General features: G+C 41.1%; 1 protein-coding gene across 5 annotated transcripts in view; it reads right to left on the bottom strand.

The window, feature by feature from the left end:
• The window catches only part of MADD (MAP kinase activating death domain), a 59,502-nt gene extending 47,233 nt beyond the window's left edge, over positions 1-12,269 (bottom strand). For 3 of the 5 annotated variants that reach the window (XM_064144873.1, XM_064144895.1, XM_064144884.1), the window contains exons 1-9: positions 12,080-12,269; positions 9,992-10,606; positions 7,056-7,359; positions 6,588-6,719; positions 5,251-5,364; positions 4,518-4,598; positions 2,389-2,445; positions 1,463-1,641; positions 94-329 (exon numbers count right to left, since the gene is read on the bottom strand). In XM_064144873.1, coding sequence (XP_064000943.1) covers positions 94-329; positions 1,463-1,641; positions 2,389-2,445; positions 4,518-4,598; positions 5,251-5,364; positions 6,588-6,719; positions 7,056-7,359; positions 9,992-10,606; positions 12,080-12,141 — 1,780 coding nt within the window. In that variant the 5' untranslated portion in view covers positions 12,142-12,269. The remainder of the gene's footprint in view (positions 1-93; positions 330-1,462; positions 1,642-2,388; positions 2,446-4,517; positions 4,599-5,250; positions 5,365-6,587; positions 6,720-7,055; positions 7,360-9,991; positions 10,607-12,079) is intronic. The other 2 variants (XM_064144915.1, XM_064144904.1) reach the window with 1 other exon arrangement.
• Positions 12,270-24,039: the final 11,770 nt, after the last annotated feature.

Genomic DNA, 24,039 nt, shown 5'->3' on the forward strand with positions numbered 1-24,039 from the left:
TTCCTTCCTCAGCAGGAATAATATGGGTTAAAACTCTGTCCTTCCCTAGAATCTCTGCTTTTTAAGTGCAGGAAAGGCAAGACCAAAACATACTGTTATGAATTCTTTGGAAGGCATAGTTAGTAGGGTTGAGTGACCATTCTCCAAAATACTCTACTGCCTGAGTCCTGGAAAGCTTATCTGCAAAAGGCGTTTGCCTCGGCCTAGAGGCAAGAAAGGAATTTGCCTGGAATGCCACCACTGGTCGTGGGAAGAGACGAAGAGTGCGAGTATGCATCTGGAAACCTTGCAAAACATTCGGTGAGTTGAAGAATCTCACCATAGCAACCCTGAAAAGAAACAGAAGACAATGTATCAGATAGAAATACAGAACACAGCAGAAGACAGAAAGCCTTTTAAAGGTATTCAAATAGTAACTCAGTAAAAAAAAAAAAAAAGGTCCTCTTAGAAAAAGAATTAAAAAAAAACCACATCTCAAAAAATCACTTTGTTTTACTTTACCATCTCAACATCAAGACCCACTCAATGAGGGTGTGCTGGTTTGAAGCTAATTGGAATATTTTACTGAGAGAGATTAAATTCTTAGTTGTGAGAAGAAAGAAAAAAAAACCAACAGTACCCTCTATCACCCATTCTTCTGCTGAGAAACACAACTAGCCAAAATATAGATAAGACACTCACTTCTCTCACACTTCCCAGCTCTCAGTTCTGTTCCTTCTTTCTGATGGTCTGGTCTGTGCGGTTGTATCTGCCCTAACTCTTTGATCTGGCCTAACCCTTTTTCCTCTAACCTCCTCGTCGTCTCTCTGACATCTCACCTCAAATCTCTCCAGATTTATCACGTGAGATATACATGGATTGATCTGGCTATTTCTGAAGGGAGTGAAAGAGGGAGAGGGAAGCGGGCTTGGGTCAGGAGCCCTCCTGGGGACTGTGATTTCTGGGAGGCGTACTGTGTTTCTGTATTGCTTTTAACTTGTATATAACTGTAAATATTGTGCCTATATATGCTTGTAAAATGTGCTAAGCTGTAAATATAACATCATTTCTTAACTTCCAGGTGGCTGAGTCTAGTCTGGGTGATTTTCTTAAGTGGGGGGGTGGGGGTCAGGTAACTCCCAAACCATCATGGAGGGACATCACTCTCACATATGCTAGCTGACACAACAACTAAGTCTCCAGCTTTTTTTGTGTTTCAAGACTTGGTATTAAGCTTAAAGGTACAATATCAGACTGACAAGTTCAGGAAAATGCAAGAAATAAAGCACTCTCTCAAGATAAACAGTTCATGCAGTTAATAGATCTGAGAGATAAAGACTAATTTCTGTTCTTTTTTTTTTTCCCATGTTATAAAGTAGAACCTGAGGTAGAACTTGGAAGATGTTTCCATAGAAGTGTCTGTGCTGCCTTCAAGCACAGTTTATGAAGACTCAAGACTACCTTCCTGTTCAGCCTCACTCACCTGGTGGCCACATCCACAGAGTCCACATCATTTCCATAGATCAGAGGGTTGAATTCTGTTGAAGGAGTGGACTGCAAATCGTTCTGTGGTCTTCCCAGCAGCAGAGGCACCTCCTGCCCCTCATGGAACTTCTCTAGATTAAGAATGGGCTGAGTATTCAGACTCATACTGGCCAGTGCCTGACAAAGGACAACATTATGCACACATTCAGCATGCTATTAAAACAACAAGAGAGATCAGAGCTACCCTGCCCTCTAGGCAATTGCAGTAATTGTGCATGCTCTAATAATACATCTTAAAGCATCGCCTGCTGAGTCAAAAATATCTCCAGATCCTCCTTTACATGGATTGTCAAAATTATCTCAATGCAGAAACAGTCCTGGAGCCATCCAAGGGGCAGCAGAGAAGTCCACTTTGCTAGATCATTCATAACATGAAAACAGACAGCCCAAACTGAACCACTGGTAGTATGGCACTTTGTACAACTCATTGTAGAGTTTTCCCCAAATATAATTTGAATACATCTTAGGACTTAGAGGGCTTGAAATCTGCCTTGCAATTTGGCCATTCAACCAGCGAGTTTGATATCCCAGGACAAAGTGGAGACACTTTTGCACAGGGACTTGCCTGTCACCCTGCAAATCTCTACTTCCCATCTGAATGAGGTCTCCATCTCTCCATAAACTTACTATCTTCTTCAACCCTTATAATATCTTCACAGATATGCACTGGAGCAGCATGAGCTGTAAATCAGTCCTGGGCACCCAGACCTATCCTAAATCTTCCTCATTTCTCGTATTTGCCCACTAAGTCTTCATCCTTGAGTTTCAAAAATGAATAAATACATAAAATGAAACAGAAATAAAACCAACAAAACATACAAAGGGTAAAATGGAAAATCGAGGGGAAAAGAATAAATAAAGAACCTTGTTGTCAGGAGTGAGCAGCTGTTTCTGAGTGATTGCAGTCATGCTAATCAGACACTGGAGGCAAGATGGAAGATCATATGATAACATCAGCAGCCCATCAGAGCCAAGACGAACACATGACCACAGAGAAACAGATGGAAGGGGAAAAAAAATAAATCTATTACTACCAAATATCACAAATGTCAGGAAATAAAAGAGTCCACAAAATAGACACATCTTGGGAAGAGAGGTTTAACTGCCCCACCCCCAAGCGTTCACATTTGGCCACTCTGGAAAGCAGAAATGCTGCTGTCCTTATTGATGCAGCTAAGAACTTTCTACTGTAGTAGAATCTTGTTCTTTGACACTGCTAACTTCAGTGATGTGAGCTACAATTTAGTCTAATCTACTTTGTACAGCAATCAGCAGAAGTCATTCCCCTTTGCCAATGGTTAACTCTTCCTGATAACGCCTACAGGAGTACATACAGATGTAAATCTGAACCCGAGTGAACACTATGTGAATTTTAAATACTCCTTCAATAAATCTGAAATTTATTTATCTGACATCCAACTTTGCCCTAGTATGAGTTTTGCTGAATAGGGCCTGAAATTGCAAGGGGGTGAGGCAGAAGTAAGAGGAAGGTGGATCTAACAAAACTCCAAGCAATGTATCACTTCCATCTGTGCTGACGGCAGGTACTGGGGTATCATGGAGGTTGCACACTTTGCTCTCCTAGTCCATGGGAACTGATGAAGAGCAGACCTCATGACACTAGTAATGCACTTTACCTTTAGATACTACATGCAGCATGCATAAGAAAAACAGAAATAAAGAGATAAAACCTGCTTGACATGATCAGCCAGGATGACCCAAGCTGATTAATGGCTTAGCAGGACCTGAGAGAAAAGACTGAGACCTCACATACAGATCTGTGAATGGGGGGGAAACAGAGATGGTCATAGCTTGATGGATCAAGTTGGAGTTTAAAGCCCACACAGCAAATGCAGAAGAGGAATCCAGAATGTTCTGCATCAGCTGGAAACAAGTTAGCCCCAGACAACAGTGAAAAACAGAACTGGTTTGTTGCTTCCAGTAGTATTTCAAATCATCCCTCACTTGGCTAAGACATTAACTGCAGCTAATTTCCTCAGCGACCACTCACTCTGACAGATTAACTCCCTTCATTGAGATAGAAAAACAGAAACTGGCTACATACCACTTAGTAACTGTATCAGTTGATACCAGATTTTGAGCTCAAAATACTACTGTATTCTAACATGGGGGATGTTCTAACTAGCTGTCTATATGGAGTGACAGAAAATGCCTAGTCCTGTGCTTCCCCTCCAAATCACAAAGGTGGAAGCAGCAAAGACAGCAAAAAGCAAAACTGGGCAACAAAAATTACCATGAAGTCCTCTGGAGAAAGTAGAGTTCTATGGATTTAGTCCCAGCTGCAGCCAAGCCCCATGCAACTGGCCCCTCCCATCCCCTCCCCCTGGTAGGATGGGAAGGAGAAATTAAGAGCAAAATGCAGAACTCTGTGGGTTGACAAACAGAGAGTTCAACAGAACATGATAAAGAACAAATGAACCAGAATAGTAAAGTAGCTATATATAAAATGAGTAATACAAAATGTGATGTGTTCACCCAGCACCCCACCCTGCCCTCTCTTAGATGGGGCACATGGCAAAGCATGATATACCCCACTGGCTAGTTCAGCTGACTATCCTGGGTATGGCCTCCCAACGTCCTGAGAAAAAAAATAACCTTATCCTAGCCAAACACAGAACATACAGAAAGATCAGAAACTAGGAAAGTCTCAGTCAGGAGAAGACACCGTTAGAAAGCCACACAGCTGAAAGATGTCAAAAGACACCTCTATAATTTTGTTGAATTAGCCATTCTACTCATTAGCCTATCTTCAGAGAAGCAGACCTCTCCATGACTGACCAAGGGACACTTTCTTAAACAAGCATATTATAGTAGTCTCATACATTTTCATATCCATGTGCCTGGATACACCTCTGCTTTTAACACATTTTGCTTTACATTTGCTGACTTGCATTCTTGTATGGAAGAAGAGCTGTGCAAGACATCCGCTCAATTCTACTAAATCCAAATCCTTTTACAAAAATGCTTATTACCTGTTTCAGATGCTTTTTCAGCTCTGAAGCTTCTGGCTCTGGCAGTGCTGGCAAGGGTTCTGCATTTGTGGGAACAATCACCTGGAATGAAGTACACCAATAGAATCTCCTGAATCTTCACCTCTCCATCGATAAAATCCATGAAATAAAATAACGAATAAATAAATAAAACCCCCACAACACAACCTCCACACATAGACAACTGCATCAACCCTTTGGTTTTCACTTCTTTATGGATGCATTGTTTACAATATCACAAACAATGTCCAAGTTAATTTTATCCTTTACTACAGAAAAAAAAATGGAGTTGAACAAAGCCACACTCATCCTTTACAATTTCCACCATGTAGAAGATGTTACACATTTCTCTTGCTCATGCTCCAGTGAAAAACAGCATACACAGTCTCATTTAAACCATGGCAATCAATGCTGCTGGAAGGCTCTTATCAGATTGGATTGCTTATGCAGGGTTTATACAGGGTAGCAATTACTCCAGAAGACAGCTTTATCATTTGTTTGAGGATTTATCTTCTATTGATAACTGAAAGAGAGTATCTTAGGAGCAAAACAAATGGGAGCCCTGAGACATAACAAAGAATAGAATCTTAAAGTTTAAGATAAGAGTGGCAAAGGTACATTAAGGCCAGGCATTTTTAGATTCTTAGTGAGTACATGAATAAAAATGCACAGTTCCCTGGAAACCAAGCCATGAGTCCTTCTGGGCACCACTCACCCTGTTGGTATCCAGGTCAATAAGCCACACATCATCAGGCATCTTAAAATCCAATTTGTAAAGGAAGAAACTTGCTGGAACACCAATGATGTAAGGTGTAGGGGCTAGAAGCAACTGAGAGAGAGAGTCTTTAATAAGAACAAGATCTGCATTTCATATCACCATGTTCTTCCCAAATATTTAACTACAGCTTGTTTCTAGCAGAGAGGCTAACAAGAAAAGCATTATAAATTCCTTATAAGTAATTAATTCCATACCATGGGGGGGGGGGGGGGGGGGGGGGGGGGGAAGGGGGAAAGGAAAGGAAAGGAAAGGAAAAAAGTCCCTTCTCAGAGAATTTCAATTTTTGCTTCTCATGCTCCCGTTCTTGCTCAGGGGTGTAATTTACAGGAAAAACATTAGCTAGTCTAACTGTTCCACATCTATCATGAAACAAGACAGGAAAAAAAAACAACAACAAAAGAAAGACGTTCAGAGTACAAGCTCAACTTGAGAAGCAGCATGTCAGAAATGAATACACTACCAGCTCAAACTGATGCTCTGACATTGTAAATATGGATTTACTCAAATAAGTGCTTGTAATAGTAACTCGATTTCAAAACAATTAAGATCTCTGGAAGAAGAATAAATTAATTTTTTTTCCAAATGAACAGAGCAAACCTAAGGGGAAATTCAGGTTTCTTCTGATAAAGGAATTAGCAGAGAGAAAATGTTTAAATGAATAAGGTGTGCAGCAGCTTAAGACCAGTGGCTTGAGATGCTTATTTAGTCTTGAAATCTGTAACAGTTGGTCACCTCTGACCTGACAACAACAAATATGTGGTATCAGGTGCAGGATAGCACTGAAGATGGCTAGAATTCTACCTTTCCAAGCAAAATAATGAGACAATTATTGGCAAAACCCAGACTCCCACATGAAGTAACTCGACACTTCACATTTTTGAGGAGAACAAATTGCAGGCAATAGTTTCTAAACTCTGAATCAAGAGCTCTCAGGCATCCTTGAATAGTACTCTGGACTCTCCTCAGCAAACCTTAATGCTTAGCTGTGGAGAGCACTGGAGGTAAATACTCTTCATATTGTGGATCTATGGCCTTTTAGTCCATTGTCTGTGAACTACTGCTTTGAATCATACTATTCCTTAAGCACGGTTTGAAGACAGCCTAAAAAAGTGATATTACCTATAATTCAGAGGTGCTTAAGAAATGTTCTTTGCAAGGCAAATTTTATTGTAATCCCTGACAAAACAGCAGGGGAAAAAACAGACTACTTCTCTATGTTTCAGACATCACAGAAACATCCTTTGCAAAAGACCAATATAGGAAAACATAAGTACCTGTTCTGCAGAGGCCATGCAGGTGGGAAGCAGAGGGATCACTGGGAACATGTACTCTAACGGGTAGATCATAGCCACGAAGGCCATCACAGACATTGAGAGTGCATTATAATCTCGGGACTGTAACACAACCTGCAACCAAAGAAACTCGCATTAGTGCTGCAGTAGCCATTCACTTCTAATGCTCCCTCCAGGGATATATGAAGATCACAGCCTGCAGGCCTCTAATTCAATAGCTGTAAACTTGATGGCTCTCCATTAATCTGTCTGAAAAGGAGCTTTAGATGTTTTTCTTAAGTAAAATGTTTCAAAACAGGAACCTCAGAAGGAGCTATTCCTTCCTTCCCACAGATAAATTGATTTCAAAACAGTACAGGAGACAGATGTGACATACATCCAGCCTACCCTGGTTTTGAAGAAGGCTGAGCTTCCTGCATACCTCGCAAAGATCAACTATTCCCTTCTTACCTTGTGCTCCAGAAGGATGCAGGTCAGCACCTGCAGGCAAGCATCCACTCCCAACAACTCCAAAGGCAGATGTAAAGGAAAATCCACCAAGTTGAAGCGAGATGGATCAGGAAGAGCAAAGGTCAAAGCCGGCTGCAACTCATGTGGCAAGACCTCGACATCCACCCGCTTCTGACCAGCAACAGGCATGGGTGAACGGAGCAGCCGGTATATCCAGGCCTCAATCTCCCGTAAATCATGTAGCAATGCACTAGACTTTTCTTCCACCAGGAGGGAGCCTGTGAAAATCCGCCACATTGTATCCCTGTACAGGGAGAACACCAAGGTTAACACTCTGAGAGCTCGACTGGACAACCATTCTGCAGGGCTCTTCCAGGGAAAGAGCAGATTCACCAAAAATTAAAAGGTGCAGCTACCAAACATTTGGCCACACAAAGGAAAAGGAAGGCTTTTAAGCTTACTGAAACAACCACTGTGGGGATGTTTAAATCTTTCTGTGGCATGAATCAGCACAAATATGTCACTTCCACCTGAGAGTTCATTCACTCATTTAAAGGGTTCAGTTAGGGCCAGATCTCTGAAGGTCTCTCATTGCTCTGGACCCTTAAATTCAGCACTCTCATAGGATACTCTCATATCTCATCCAGAATTGTGGCAGACTGATTGCCTGCAGGATTCTCTTTCCAGCGGTCCTATAAACCTTGGCAAGAACAGAAGCTAAACCTCAGCTAATAAAGATGTGCCACACTAAGATTTCCCAAATATTTTAGCATGATAAAATACTCTTTTTCGTGCTATTCCCAACTGCATTGTATCATTCTAAAAGCTGAATAATCCATGGCAGAAGGGGATGAATTTCAGCTGAAAATATACATTTCTGAATGATGTCTAGAAAGCATTTAGACAGTTCAGCAAAATAAGCAGCCATTTTCCTATGCCTTAAGCTAGCAATCTAAAAAACTTGTATCTCAGAGAGGCTGGCCAAAATGCACGTACAGCATTGCTCAGGGCCCTCGGAGCTTTAGAACTTGAAACTGTGTCTGACAAGGGGAGCAAAATGATTTGTGCAGCTCTTAATGTTATAGCAGAATGAAAGGTACAGAAACTGTAGAAAACTTCAGTCTGATAAGTATCTTCATTTAGTGTATGAGACCATTCAGGATGACACAGGTTCAAAGTGGAGGTTCTACTTTACAGTTCACAACACAAAAAAAGAGGAAAAAAAAAAAGAAAATATTATGACAGTGGAAGCTTCAAAAGGGAAAAAAACTACAGATGTCTGGAGAGGTCCAAACAAAGGCAATTTCAGATTATGCTGAGTAACTGATAACAGCTGTTAGGAACTGCGATGCTTCTCATCCTCCACTCTTCCTTGCAAAGCACAGGACACAAGGTTCTTAACAGGCACCTTCAATCTTATGCAAGCCGCTTATGGATTCAGTTTCACCTTTTTTTTTGTTCTACCACCACTTCAACACTATTCTACTTTTCCAAGTCATGGCTTGCAAAGCACATGGTAATTCAAACATGCTGCTTTACTTTTCCCAGAGATGTATGCTCAGCATTCTTTCTCTTGCCCTCCTCATTTGTTACCCAGATGTTCTCTTTGAGAATTACGGCAAACAAGAGCAAATCTTTTTCAAACACTGCATGCCATTCAAACACTGGAATACTTTAGAATCCCTTTCAAGAAGTCAGATGAGCTCACAGAGTTGAGGAAAATCAGCAAATTTAGCTTTTTCTGCCTCAGAAATTATCAGCTAACCACCAAGTGACAAAATAAGCTTCCTTAATTCATAGTTCTATTTACGAGGAAATAAAGTTTTGCTCTGATAGAATCCTTTTTCCCCCAGCACTCGGTGAATGCAGGTGATAAATCTGCTAACGCAGGAGCCAGCTATAAAATCAGGACATTCTCCCAGAGCTATTCCAGGGTAGTGACCCTAGAAGTAAGCAACTGCCTTTATGAACAGAACCACTGTCTCCTTTCATGCAAAAAGTGAGGAGTTTATAATGATGAAAATTACAGACATCCTGTCATTTTGGCTTGCTTTTGACATGTTTACTTCAGAGAGCACAGAACTACTTAATTAACATTATGAGCTGTCCCTCTTACTACTGAGATAATCTCCTCCTTCTCCAGATAGTAATTTTGTATTTTTTTAATTTTCAGTTAGAATATTGCAAAGAAAAACATCATTTTGGAAAGTAGGTGTCAGGCACAACAGCACAGACACACATCCATGAGTGAAATACATTAAGATGTTGTTCTTTCTGCATTCTACAGTGCAACAGCATTTGTTACATACCCGATGTAATATTAGCAGAGATGCAAAATTATTGCATTGCATTAAGTACACCAAGTTCCTGTTAATTTGTTGTTATCAACCCCCATTCCCATATGCTTCCTAGACAACTCTTTGTCTTCTAACTCTCCTCCCTCTTCCCTTCAAATATTGCACTTTGACGTCTTTCAGCTTCTTAGTCTTTTTGCTCCCATGCTGAAGTTCAGATTGGCTCATAAGCTCATTAAGCACAATTTGATCATTTCCCTCTTGCCCCAAGTGAAGATTCTCTGTTATTTTTGGCTGTTTCTAACTTGCCAGACAATCAGTCTTGATGTACATTGCCATGGAGCTTATATACCAAAGCAACAATTACAGCATCAGTGCTCATCTTCAGAAAATATTGTGCTCAGTTCTTAGCAGACTAGTTCCTCCTTAAGATATCAAAAATGAAAAGTCATAGGAGGATAGAGAATCAGACAGAGGACTTTCAAAGAGATCACACCAAAAATTTCCTTTTCCTACTGTGATCCTCAGTTAAAACAGGAAATGTCACCCATTGGCATTTGGCTGATTCTGCAGCCATACCTGTAGCCACAATCTGCCGTACATGTAATTGTAACCTCGGATACAGCGTCCCCCTTAACCTACCTCTGCACCCCACGAGGAATCCCCAGCTTCTTGCCCAACAATCTCTCACTACAGCAGTCCACAAGTCTCTTGAGGGTGTACAGACATTCACGAAAGGTGGAAAAAAAGGGATAATGACTAAGGATGCAGAGAGAGGTCAGAGTGCTGTTCCGAGAGCGATGGCTGCCTTTGGCCAGGCGCTTACTACACGGTGATCGATTCACATCTGGAGTAGACTCTGTACTTGGAGCCTGCAGTGAAGAACCACTCTCTGAACTCTCAGTACCCACTTCCTCTTGGGGTACAGATGTATCCCCAGATTTGGGGATTTTCTGTCCCTCCCGAGCTCGATGACTCCCTGCGCCTTCTCCTTTCTCTTTGGGTACTCGCTTCTGGAAGGAGCGGTAGAAGTTGACACAGATTCCATAGCGAATTACGCCTGTATCCTTGTCTGTGAGCGTAAAGACAAAGGAAGTGTCGTCACGGAAGCTCATGCGTTTTTGCCGCACACTCAGGCATCCCTCTGGCTGGCAGAAGAACACAACATCAGGTGGCAGAGGGAAGTCCACATGGTCTTCTAGAGGGTAACGTCGCAGTAGTTCAGGAGTCTGAGCAACACTATCACTACTTGGCTGCCTATGGAAAGAGCAAAGAAAAAGCACCACGCATAGTTGATTTAGGCCAATAAAAGTCTCTCCAAATATACAGTTAAATGAAAACCCTATGAACTGCAGCCTTCTATGAAAACAACTAAATAAGAGAAAATCAAGTATCAACTCTTAACTGGGAAAACCAAGAGCTTAGTAGGAGAGAACCTGGACAAACAGTGGAATGATAAGGCACTCATCCTGTAAAATTTTCATTAAAAAGTTCTAGCAACCACAGGTATATAAATTTCTGCGTTGCATTTTCAGGTTGGATTTGAAATGTACCTTACTGTAAAAAAACAGGTAGTAATATGCTGTCCTACTTAACACTGTGGCTCACCAGCTTTCGGTAAACCACTAATTACTAATGGAGCACTAAGAGAAAGGCAATACTGTTTATAAGTAATTTTCCATCATAAGGACAACTTCTTTGAAGGCATTAACTATTTTCCTACCACTGCTTTTCCATTAAGAAAAAAACAGTATGAGAATCACATAGTGAAAGAATAAAACTACAGCCCCAGAAGAACCTCCTCTTGGTCTCATTCCTTTTGCTATAATGTCTGGTCACTCATCATTTTTCTGAAGTAATACTTTTGTATCATGCTTATCACATGTGATGTAGGAGACCTGGCTCCCCCATCACTCTCCTATGGTTTCATACAAGGTACATTCTCAACCTGATACTTTAGATTTGCTCATTTCACAATACAGATGATGCTTGTTTTTCTCTTATTTAAGAGTTAAGGAAACCTAGACAAGTAGTAATAGGATATTTGTAATTTATCATTGATATTCAGAAATGAAAGCAAAACAGCCTTTCAGAAGTAAAAAAAGGCTGTCAGAAAATTTACTGCACAAACTTTGAATAAAGAAAAAAAGCATTTATTGAGCGCCTGTGTACTTGACAAACACCCACATCAACCTCACATTTCATATATGCAGTAATAAGCATAACATTTTGTCCATTAGTAGTCATGATGACTTGAAAAAATAAAACACTTATGCCAATCCTATGTGCATAAATGAGTATTAGACAGAGAAATAGCCAAATAAGGCAAGTTCCAGATTTTTTGGTGTGTTTACAGACTACACTTCAAAACCTATAAAAATAATCCCAAAACAGTATTTTACTTGCATGTGGCTTTCAGTATTTTCAATCTGTGAATCCCTCTATCCTGATGCTAATAGAAGCAAAGCAATTAGGACACTCAGGCTACCAGACAGACATATAAATTGTCTTTTCTCAGTCACCTTTTGAAGACTCTTTAAGTATCACAAGTTAAAAACCTCTAGCTAGTATCTCTAAAAAAGTACCATAGCCCAAGTAGATGCTCCCATTACGGTTGCATTAAGCACACACTCCAGACAGCACCAAATAAAGCTTCATCAATGGATGTCAAGCTATTTATTCCCACTCTGCTGCATGAGCAGAAGTAGTGCTGAGCCTTCTTCACATTACCTGGCTCCAATGATCACAAGATAGTCGAGTAACCGAGGGCAGGTTTTCTTTTTCTGCACCATTGTCCTTGATGCCCCTCCCTATGTCATCTCAGTGAATTTCTGGTCATTGATCCAGCAGTCAGTTAATCCAGACAGCCGTGACCAACTACCGTGGGGATCAGACTCTGCTTGGAACTGTCTGGCAAGTCCAACCTAAGATCAGAAAAGCAGAAGTGTCAGAGGTATGATGAGGAATACCAAATACATATAACCAACTTCCTGACCTTAAATTACACTTCTACAGTCTCAGAATTGTGTGCAGTTCATCACCAACCACAGATCCCCCTCTTCACAACCATAAAACCAGAACCATTTGTCCACAAAAGCAAACAGAGATGAACAACACACACAAAAGTACAAAAAGATCTTATGAAAGACCACAGACAAGCAAAGAAACATATCACTGGCAAAGAGTTGAGGTAAAAGTATTGTTTAGGCAAATCCCTGGGATTCCTACAGTGCTGGGGGAAACATCTTTAACTGAAAATTCTGTACCATTACACACAACTGAAGGAAAAAAAATGAACTTCAGTTGTCTGGTAAAATAACTAAAGAAAGAGTAATACCAAGATAAGTCTAATTTTACCTAACACACCTCACCCTTCCAAACCTGGCTATGGCCTAGAGCGAGAAACTCCACATGCCCCAGTGATGGTTTTTTCTGTGAAAACACTAAACAGCTGTTCCACAGAATTGCGACTTCCAGCAACAGGAGTACTTCTTGTAAACTGTACTGTTTATATCACTTACTATTACCAATTCCATTTATTGTGTGCATCTCTGCATCTACTCTTGATACTCATACCTCCTAGAGCTATTTTTATTGACCACTTTAGAAAAACAGCTCTTGGTACAACTGGCATTTTACTGTAGCACTGCTATGCTTAACACACATCCAGAATTCTGTAAGCACTGTATTTTTCAAATCCCACCATTAATACTTCACTGAATCAATGAAAGAGAAGGGGGTAAAAGTAAAATAAAATAAAATCTTAAAAGCTTCCCATTGCAATGTTCCCTATGTACAAATGTAAATTGATTTTTTTAGAAGCAGAAAGTTCTTGAAAACTGTAAAACCAGAGATGCTCCATAAACCAATTGTATTAGAGGTTTCCTGTGCATCCCAATAAACCCATTAATAAAGTTGGTTTATGATTAAAAAAAAAATTGAACTGACTGCCTTTTGTGGCATACTCAGAGTAAGGTTTCTATTTTGGTTTATGTTCACCCTCTAAAGCCGAGACAGAGTTCAGATTATTATTACTGTACTAAAATGCTTCAGTTCCGCAGCATAGAGCTCAGATTTTATTTGTATCTAAGTGCAACAGATTCACTAACAACCTGTAAATCCCAGCAAAACTAAGTAATTTCCTTGAGGTTTCTCATTACTTCACAACCAGAAGTTAAAGGCACAGTAACTGTTAGCATCTCTCGATTACATTTAAATCCAGCAATATATTTGCTTTTTTTCCCAGCCCTTCACATTTCAGGTACAGAGTTGAGGATTTTTATTCATTAACCCTCTAAGCACCAGTAAGAACACAAACACAAAAAAGAGCATGCATACAATCTATTGAAAAAGGAAAATCATACCATCCAGTAAGTATTAATTACAGAACACCAAACTAAAGGAAACCTTAACCCTCACACACACAGAACTCCCCATTTTACAAGACTCTGGCATGCTTTTGTAGATCCTCAATTGCAGTGACCGTAGGTTTCTACAGCACTATGATTACCTTCTCTGAGCAGCAATACTTCTACAAATTATCTTCTCTGACAGAGGAAACACAGACAAAGGAAGCAAAGTTCCTGTTTCTTCATTTTAATGATACTATCGAAAACACTGTAGAATCTCTCTTGGAACTGTTCTTAAGCCAATGTACCCTGCAAATATCTTGGTGTAGATAAACTTGAGAGGAACAAGATGAAGTTGAGATGATCAAGTGGATCTTTTTACCCTAAGTTTGAAGAACTACATCAGCTGTTGTGTTGGGTTTTTTTCCTAAATAGCTTTACCCAGAACCCTTTAAGGAACTCACTGTTCAGCTACAGATACGAGCATAACAGTACATTACCACAAGGTAAGTATGACTTTGAGGAACTTCCACTACTCATAACCACACATATGTTCTTTCTGTATTACTGAGAATATCCTACCCCTCAATGAAGGCAGACAAACTGCATTTACAGTGGAATAAAAACATGCAATGACTGCAGAATAAAGGAGAGGGTATAAGACCACAGCCTTAACTCACCTTTAAGTACCTTGTCCATACCCTGTGTTTTTTGTCCTGTTCTCTACCCTGGAGAATATCTCTAACGCCTGCAATTCATCACACACCTTTCTCACAGTTTTACAAAGGAGCTACTGAGGAATGCAATACACAGGTCTTCAAATGCCCTTGGAATGCCTGAAGCTGCATCCTAGTGATGTCACACATCAAGATTTCTAACCTCTTTTTTTTTTTGTAAAAAAAGATCTGACTACTCTCCAAGAATTCTGATTGCGGCTGCCATGCAGGAAGAACAGACTGATGCAGACATTCTGCAGAGGGCTTCTAAAATCTCCTTTACCCAGTTATTTATTCTTAACAAGGCCATAGTTACAGCGAGATATTAGAGGTCAAAGGCTTTCTTTTGGAAGATTAAATTTTGTGGATTGGAGGAATAGGAAGAATAATTGGTAACAAGTTTAGGGTTTTTGCCTTCCCCTATTGATTCACTTGCTTCTTCAGATATTTAGTTATGTCTGCTGACAGCAATTAAAGACTACCAGACCAATGTTTGCTGGAACTCATCTTCCCACTCCTGTCTGGAATCACACACCACAGTTCATGTTCTGTATAAACCAAACAAACAGGCATTACAGTCCTGCCTTGCTTGGTCTATCCATCTTCCCAGAAGTTTGCTTTCAGGTCAGTTACATACCCTTCTCTGGGGACATGCTTGTGCAGTTACATGGTGAAACAGATTGTAGAACTGATATGGACTAAAACTAACACACTCCGTTCTCCTTCCCTGCTACTTTTGTGCAAAACGCAGAAGCAAGTGCTAGGGAACAAGTGCTAAGGGTATCTGGGAAACCTGACTGAACATAATACTATCACAGAACTACAGATGACATTTTTGCTGTAGGTAAAGGAAGGTAAAGTAGTTTATTTCTGACATTGCTAGCATTCTCCCTCTAGCTCCTAGATTTTACAGACTAAGTACATTGAAACAGAAAGAGATTAAAAAAACGAGAGATACTTCCACTCCTCTTCCATTGGTGGCATTTGGACCTGAACAGAGAGATTTTGACTCTGAGACAGCAGAGGTTTTACCATTGATAACCTCTTCTCTCCCCCAAGCTGCTTTAACTCTAAGTTGCCTTTTCTGAAAAGGTCCTCTGCAGTGTGCTTTCTGTTTGTGAAATGCTGGAATCAGACCCTCACGTGTTGACTCCTCAAGCAACACTTGTGAAGAAATTTCAACTCAACAAAAGGAGGAAAATAAAGAAATGAAGGCTGCCACATAAACATACTGCACAGGCACATGACACATAAAAGAACACGATAATTTAAGTAAGCACTCATATGGATGGTAAACAGGTTGGTGAGAACTAACACTACCCACGTACTGTAGAAGCTGTCAGCAATACTAACGAACTAGTTGAAACTGGCACAGTAGCCTAGACACGAAGATGATGGCCAGAGCCAGCCCTAACTAATGGCCTACCAGTAACTCAACTGAAAAAAAGTGTTCAAAACAACTCTTCTATTACTGGCACTACTTTGTTTCAAAACTCCCCAGCATCCACATTTTAGCTTGCAGCACTGCTTCCTAGAGGAGAATCTGCATGATGTTCCTCCCAGAAATAAAAGTCTAAATACACACTCAGGAAAAGCATCACACCAGAGAACAGATATGGCAGCACGAAAGAACTGCAGCAGACACTTTATCAGTTTAGACCATCTGTGTCAGACTGATACTCAGCATTAGTTTCAAGAGACATGAATTGTGAGCAGCAGCCCTGTCTTATCTACACCTTGGAGTATTCAGTCTTTTTAAGTCTCTCCTTTCTAGAAACAATGCTAAAGGAACAAAGTAAAAGAACACCACCAAAAAATGCTAATCCAGCCTAGCTCGCTCACAGTACTTTTTCTCACACAGAAGCTTTCACAGGTCAGCCTTACAATCAGCTGTATGATAATCAGCAAATATTTTAATCAGCACTTGAAAAAAAATTATACAAAACCCATCAGATTATTTTCCAACAGACAGATATTAAGCCCTGCTTTCCTTGCAACTCTTCCATAGTTTAGGTTGGTATCAGAAAGACTTCTCCTTCCATTACCTCTGACTTCTCCTTCCATTACCTCTGGCTTTTATCTGGTACCAGGATCTTAACGCACAGCACACCAGTTCACCAGTGCATGGATACCTTTAGAATATAATAAATCAGGATCATACAATTCAACTTAACCGAGTGAAAAGTCTACAGTGGGAAATTCATTTCTAAGAGAAAAAAAAAAGGCAAACAATGAAGAACTGACAAGAAGGATATAGCAAGAATAACGGGACATAAGCCGTGTGAATTCAAGTTCACTGAAATCTCACCTCACGAAAGACCAGATTGCCAGTCATGTCCAAAATGAACTACATTTTCAGTTCTAGAATGTCCCTGAAACATCCTGAAATTCTATTTATTCTCAGCCATGTCTGTGTTCAGTTCAGACCTAGAGTCATTATGCCTGAGTTAAGTGCATTTTTTACTGTGTCCTCAAGATCCATACTAATTGGACTAAACTGAAAGTTGAAACAAACACAAAGAGGGTCCGAAGTTTGAACACCCAGAAGTTTGAACACCCAGTTTCTGGTTGATTTGCATTTCCTTTTCTCACATTCCTCACCTTAATTATGCTGAGACAGCTATCTGCTAAGCTACAAGAAATAGGTGTAAGTACCTCAGGACCATGCAACCTCGCAATTGAGGCCACAAACCCAAATTATCTCACTGTAGAACTGGAATCAAATTGGTTTGAGGCACAATATGAAGTACTCATGGTAGTTTTCACCCATCTTTAGACATCTTAATAATCTTTATGAAATCTCCAGGACTGAAATTTTTGTTACTTATTTTTCCAAGTATGTTTTAAGCAATTCTAGCCATGGGTGGAGCACATACTATTTTTGTTTGTACTAAGCTTTTAAAGAAGCAGACAAGCAGTCCCAATTTCACACTTTCCCTGCTTACAACAATATTAGCATTAAACACTGTTAGTAGTTTTGTATTTAAAAATACATAGCACTATAGGAAGCTCATTACCCCTATTATCCAGATACTACAGTGGTTCTACTAACACAAACAAGACAGATGACAGGACAGATGAGTTGAGAAAACCTTCTCTTCTCCAGAGCTTGACAGAACATGGAATAATTTCTGAAGTCAGACCTGGACAGACTTGCTATACTGGTGAAGCTGCTTTGTGTGTTACCGTCCACCTTGGCAAGGCAGGAGTGCATGCCAATGCAGTGACTGCTGAAAGATACTAGCACCTTGGCACAGGGGAAAAAAAAAAGAGCATTGCAAGCATGCCTGAAACAGACAACAGCAAATTTGGTCTAGTATGGCTGGTCTACAGCAGAGGTGCAGCTGTGCAGAAATGCCTAGGGATAGCTGCAAGCATAAGGAATCACCCAGCAGAGAACAGGACTGCAGGCAGATTATAAAAGCATCCTCCCTGGAGCACATGCATCAATTGAGTCACTAAGAGATGCATCCCAACTGTTTGTACTCTACAACTATCCATAAAGCTCAAGTGGAAGAGCAGAATAAACCAGATTACATGAGGAAATGAATTGCAAAAACAGATTTTGGTGAATAAAAAAAAGAAGCCCTTCTGAAGAACAATAATGATTTAAAGATTTCCTCCTTTCCTACTACAGAATGAGATTATCTCTTTGCCTTCTGAAAACAGTACTGACACTGCCAAATATCCTCAGCCTCCATATCGGTTTTCCAGAGCGAAATGGAGATAGCATGGGCACAGATAGAGTGAACATGACCAAAATGAGTTCACAAACAGAAGGGTCAGGCCACACAGACAGGAACATTTTTGCAGCATCACAGAGTGAAGCTGGACTAATTCAGTTCTCAGCTGCTGCAGTGACAGATTTCCACATCCTTGTCATACACTGGTCCTTCAGCCTTGCCTCCTCTCTCCCCACTGCTTCAGACAAATGCTTGGCTAAAGCAGCCTGCCGTACATGCAAGACCACAGAGTCACCACACATGCACATGCTGCGAAAACAGACCCACAGGTAATCTGATTCAGATCAATCTCCATAGCAACTCAATCTTTAGTCCCTAGATCTTAGCCTGCTGGGTCTATTTATAGAGCAGTTGCAGCGCTCCACCCTCTTCGCTCCTCCACCAAAGCTCCCAGCACTGCCGACACTACAAACAAGCTTCAGACAGGCACAAGGACTGCCTGGAGCCAATGACGAAACACAGCCCCCCAGCACACCTGCAGGTTCCCGAGCTAGATGACAGTGTAGTTATCTGCAACAGGTTAAACATCTCACAGTCAGTGAGGTTTTCCATGTCTATTAATACCACAAATATCAGAAGTTGTTATTGCTCACAGAAAGATGACTACCAACAGCACCTGACAAAATCTGCTTATCCAGAGACACGTAGGATGCTTCCATAGACATCCACTACAGCTGCTCCTTTAGTCTTGTGCAAAAGGACATGCAAAAGGATGTGCAAAGTGTGAAGACTGCACCTCTGTCCTGGCACAGGAACTTGCACGCAGCAGCAAATGCAGAGGAGTGGTCCCTGCAGTACCTGCCAGTTCCTGCCCCACAGTAATACAGTTGTACCCATCAGTAGATCATCAAATCACATAGAGGTTGGAAGGGACATCCAAAATCATCCAAGTTCAACCCCCCTGCCAAAACAGGATCACCTAGAGCAAACCACATAGAAATGCATCCAGGTGATTTTTCAAAGCCTTCAGAGAAGGAGACTTCACAACCTCTCTGCGCAGCCTGTCCCAGTGCTCCATCACCTTCATCATCTCCTCACGTTGAGGTGGAACTTCCTGCGTTCTAGCTTATACCAATTGTTTCTTGTCCTACTACTGGGCACCACCAGAAAGAGACTGGCACCTTCGCTTTGACACCCACCCCTCAGATATTTATAGACATCAATTAAGATCCCTTCTCAGCTTTCTCCAGACTAAACAGGCCAAATTCTCTCAGCCTTTGTTCACAGGAGAGATGTTCGAGTGCCTTAATCATTCTCATAGCTCTGCATCAGACTCTCTCCAGTAGATCCTGTCTCTCTGGAGGTGTGGTCTCACCAGGGCAGAATAGAACCTCCCAAGACCTGCTGAATACACTTTTCTTGAGGCACCCCAGGATACCATTTGCCCTGATGACTGAAAACCACGTGGTTATTATTCACCTGTTAACTGTTTAGAAAAAAACAGAAAGAAAAACCAAGACCAAGTGCTTGAATAAGCTATGAGAGATAAGCACTGAAGAATGGTATGCAAATACTGTTAGTCATTTTATTCCACTACACTCTTGAGGAAAACCAACACTAAACTAATATAGGAAAAACATACACTTTTACAGTACTCTACTTGCTAGTGGAAAGGAGCCAACAGATTTTAGCTTCAGCACCAGCTCATTTTGCACACTTCCATTTAGGCTGAAGACCTACCTGAGTGTCCTCCTCTACTGCTTGGAACACCACTCTCATTATCCTCCCTGCACCCCTCACAAAGCAGGGCACACAGAGCACCACTCACTCTCTTCTAACAGCACATAAATTCCAGTACAAAAGCCCTCTCCATCCAGTTCTCCTGCCCTACACTAGTCAAACTTTCTTTTTTTTTTTAATTTAAATTATTATCTTTATTTCACTCTATTCAAGTCTGTCCTTTTTCTCCTCTCCTTGTACAACATCCTTTTGGCAGAACTGCTTTCAGCTCAAGTTTTGAGCTTAGAAACTTTCTTGCTGCTTTTGCGCACAATTAGACCCCAACACCCACAGAAGCCAATGGCATCCTGGCTTGTATTAGAAATAGGGTGGCCAGCAGGAACAGGGCCATGATCATCCCCCTGTACTCAGCACTGGTGAGGCCATACCTCAAGCACTGTGTTCCGTTCTGGGCCACTCACTACAAAACTGACATTGAGGTGCTGGAGTGTGTTCAGAGAAAAGCAAGGCAGCTCATGAAGGGCCTGGAGCATAGCCTGTGAGGAGCATCTAAGGGAGCTGAGGTTGTTCAGTGTAGAGAAGAGGAGGCTGAGAAGAGACCTCAGTGTTCTCTACAGCTCCCTGAAGGGAAGTTGGAGAGAGGAGAGGGCAGCCTCTTCTCCTTGGTATCGAGTGACAGGACTATAAGAAATGGTTTCAAGCTGCACCAGGAGAGGTTCAGGCTGGATGCTAGGAAATACTTCACAGAGAAGGTTATCGAACACTGGAATGGTCTGCCCAGGGCAGTGGTGGAATCACCACTCCTAGAGGTGTTCAAGCAACACGTGGACCTGGCACTTGGGACATGGCTCAGTAACAGTTCAGTGCTGGATCAAAGGTTGGACTGGATGATCTCTGAAGTCTCTTCCAACCAGATGTATTCTGAGATGCTTCCATTTCCAGCCCTTCATACACTCCTGTAACCTGAGCACCCACATTTTTTTCCCAAAAGCCAACACTGCAAATGCACAGATGTTTAAAAAAAAAGGCATGTGATGTTTAAATTGAGAGAGCTGCTGGATGGAGCTACAACTGCTAAATTATTCAGTGTTCTCCCTTGCCACAGCTCCTCCCTCAGCCATGGTTAAGTAGCTCTGCGGTAGGAAGTCAGAGAAGAGGATTGTACAAAAGGATAGCAGGCAGAAAGGACACAATGAAGAGTGCACCATCGACTAGTGGTTTCTCTTCTCACATAGATTTCAAGCTATTCACCTAATCATTAAACTGGTGGCATCATTCATGGCACCATCACCACCAAATACAGGCACATTCAATGCTCCCTGGAGGTGATCCCCACAGGAACAAAGAGGCTCACTGCAATTCCAACAGTAAATTCCAGCCATTTATAAGGGAGAAAAGAAGTATGGAAGCACTGAAACATTGCTAAGGATAATGAGAACTGGAAAGTAAAGGAAGCAGCTGAAATAATCCTGTTATTTGGCTGCTGTTAGCAGTACAGAACTGGTACTCAGAGGTTCACATCTGTTCTTTCTTGTCTTAGAAACACTCAGCCTCTTTCCCTGTGTGTGCCACCTGCCTTGCTCTTCTCTTCATCAGTAGCACAGAAGATCAGACATTTCTACTCTCCAACCAATCTTGCTCCAAGTTTTGTGACAAATCATAGTACCAGCTGGTCAAAACTAAGAGGAAACCATAAGAGAAAAACCCATTTTCTCTCTGCTAGAGCTGTGGGATGTGAGAACTGTGTATTTAGCAGATTCATCCACATGTAAACATTGGGGGAAGCAAGTTCAGAGTGAAGAATGGGTAGGAACTGCCTCAAGCAACCAGTAGGGCCAGTGAGTGACAGAAAAGGGGGTCCTGAGAAGACCTTCTAAACATCAGCAGTCACCACAGCACAGTCACACAACATATTCTGGATACATGAAGACTAATGAGAGAAAGAAGGGAAAAATGAGGTGGCTCAAAGGGTAGAACAAGCATACCCAGTATAGTGCAATCTAACCTCTATCAAGGAGAAACAGAAATAGACACTGCAGCTGAGCCACTCAGTGTTCATGGGTGATGCAATTTGGGCAAATACCAGGTTTGATTCTTAACCATTTTTATCACAAAAAACACTCCAGTCCTTCTGCTATCTGATGAGATGTGAATAGGCTGAGGCAGAACTCCCCATTTCCTGCCACAAGCATCTTTACAGAGCGAGTACAACATACTCAAACAAGCAGAAACCCAAAGAAGCTGGTGTCAAAACTATGGGCAAGATGACAACAAACATTTGATACTGAGGGTGGGAAATTCAGTTGGACTGTAAAGGTAGTCAGACACAAACGTGGCAATGAACACTCAGATGTAACAAAGAGAAGGATCAGAGTAAGAAAACACAGGCTGCCCAGCTCATAAAAATAACACACAATTTCTGCAGGACTGCCAAGATGGACATCATTGTCCTGTGTTAAAAAAACAAGGCTAATCATCTGATTCTCACAAACACAGCTAAGGACAGCTGTTTAGAAATTTAGTTTAAAATAACTCAAAATGCAGAGATTTGACACACATTAGAGGATACATCAAAAGCAATATGATGACCAGCCCTTTTTTGAGGGCTGCACTGCTGTGAAATACTGAAGGCTGTGGAAAAGACAGAAAGCCATGAAACTTTGCTCCTGGCTCCTACATAGATGTACTGGAACCTGGAAACACAACAGTTTCTTATTTAACCACAATACCTTAGGAACACAGAACCAGAGCTGCCTTAGTAGAGGTAATTTAGGCATATGCGAACAGCATTTTCTACTTTCAAAACGAGTACAAGGGCCCTGTCAGCAGCAGTGATTAAAAGCAAACACAACTTCTCACAATTCAGTTGTTTCTAGGCCCCCAAAGGCACAGCCTCCCCACTTGTGAGTTCTGTGGAAGAGAGATTTTAGAGGTCCTGGCAGTATGTGGGCAATTTCTTCAGGGTTTTATAGTTTGGAGGTTCAATTGCTCATTCTAATTCCAAGAGACCAATCAGGAGCATGTTTCTTAGTCATCAACAGTAATTTTCATGCAGTTGTGAGAGGTTTAAAGGCCTGCAGTGACAGAGAACCTAATCACTCTAAAATTATCCTCTAGTTCAGACAACAGAGTAAGGGCCAGGTGAATTACACAGGCTCAGTTATACAGAGCGAACAGCAGGTCACTGAAACAGTTTTTCAGAGCATGCAGTGGAGAAGGAAAATCAACAAACCTTTCTTTCATCAAAAGAAATATTACCATTATTCCACAGTTTAGCAGGTTATCCCACTAAAAGAAAACCATTCCCCTCCAACTGATACCTCGTGCTGCTCATTTTCATTTCACTGTGTCTTTCATTCTTGCTTCTACATCGTTTCCTTGTTGCTGCAAACCTCCAATCTGTCCCTGAATTGGGTATTTTCTACTGGTGCACTGAATAACTACATCAAAGCTTTCATGCTATGGATGGGGCTGCCTAGAAACGTAATGCAGCGTATCTTAATGCAGGCACAATACAGCCAAAGGACATTTGCAGGAATTAATCTGGGGTGTAAACATATGCATTGCCTGTCTCCAATTCCTCCCAATGGAAAATAAATGAAAGATTCAACTCTCCACTTGGTTTTAACAAAGAAGTATCAATATCCACCCTGTGTGATAGCATTACCCACCTAGTTAAAATTCATACTATGAAATGACAGACAAACCACCAAATTTTACATCACTCATCCACTCTCATGCATCAGACCTTTCACAGTGGTTTGGTTGTTGTTTTGTTGGATTTGTCTGGGGGGGGGGGGTGGGGGTGGGGTGTTGTTTGTTTGTTTGGGGTTTGGTTGCTTTAAAAGAAACAAAAAAACACTACCACATTTCTTTAACAAAGGTATCTGGGAAGAAGCATCAGAGAAAACCTTTTAGTTCATGTACTGTAAAATAAGAAAATTGTTCTTTTAGAATTCAGCAGTGCTTGTGACCTGCTAATTAAATACCAGAAATGCTCATAAATATTTGGAGTTTCAGCTGACTCATCAGAAAAAGATATTAAATAGAGTAAATTGAGTATCTTTCCCGAGGGATGACTAGTACATCCTGCCTACACATAACATGGATATTTGATATGCTTGAGGTGAGGGGAGAAAAAACCAAAAAACTATAAAAGGTGAGCCTCTTTGCCCCTCACTCAAGCCAGATAAAATCAATGC

The sequence above is a fragment of the Pogoniulus pusillus genome, chromosome 1 (assembly GCF_015220805.1).
Source record: "Pogoniulus pusillus isolate bPogPus1 chromosome 1, bPogPus1.pri, whole genome shotgun sequence".
Classification (NCBI taxonomy): Eukaryota; Metazoa; Chordata; class Aves; order Piciformes; family Lybiidae; genus Pogoniulus; species Pogoniulus pusillus.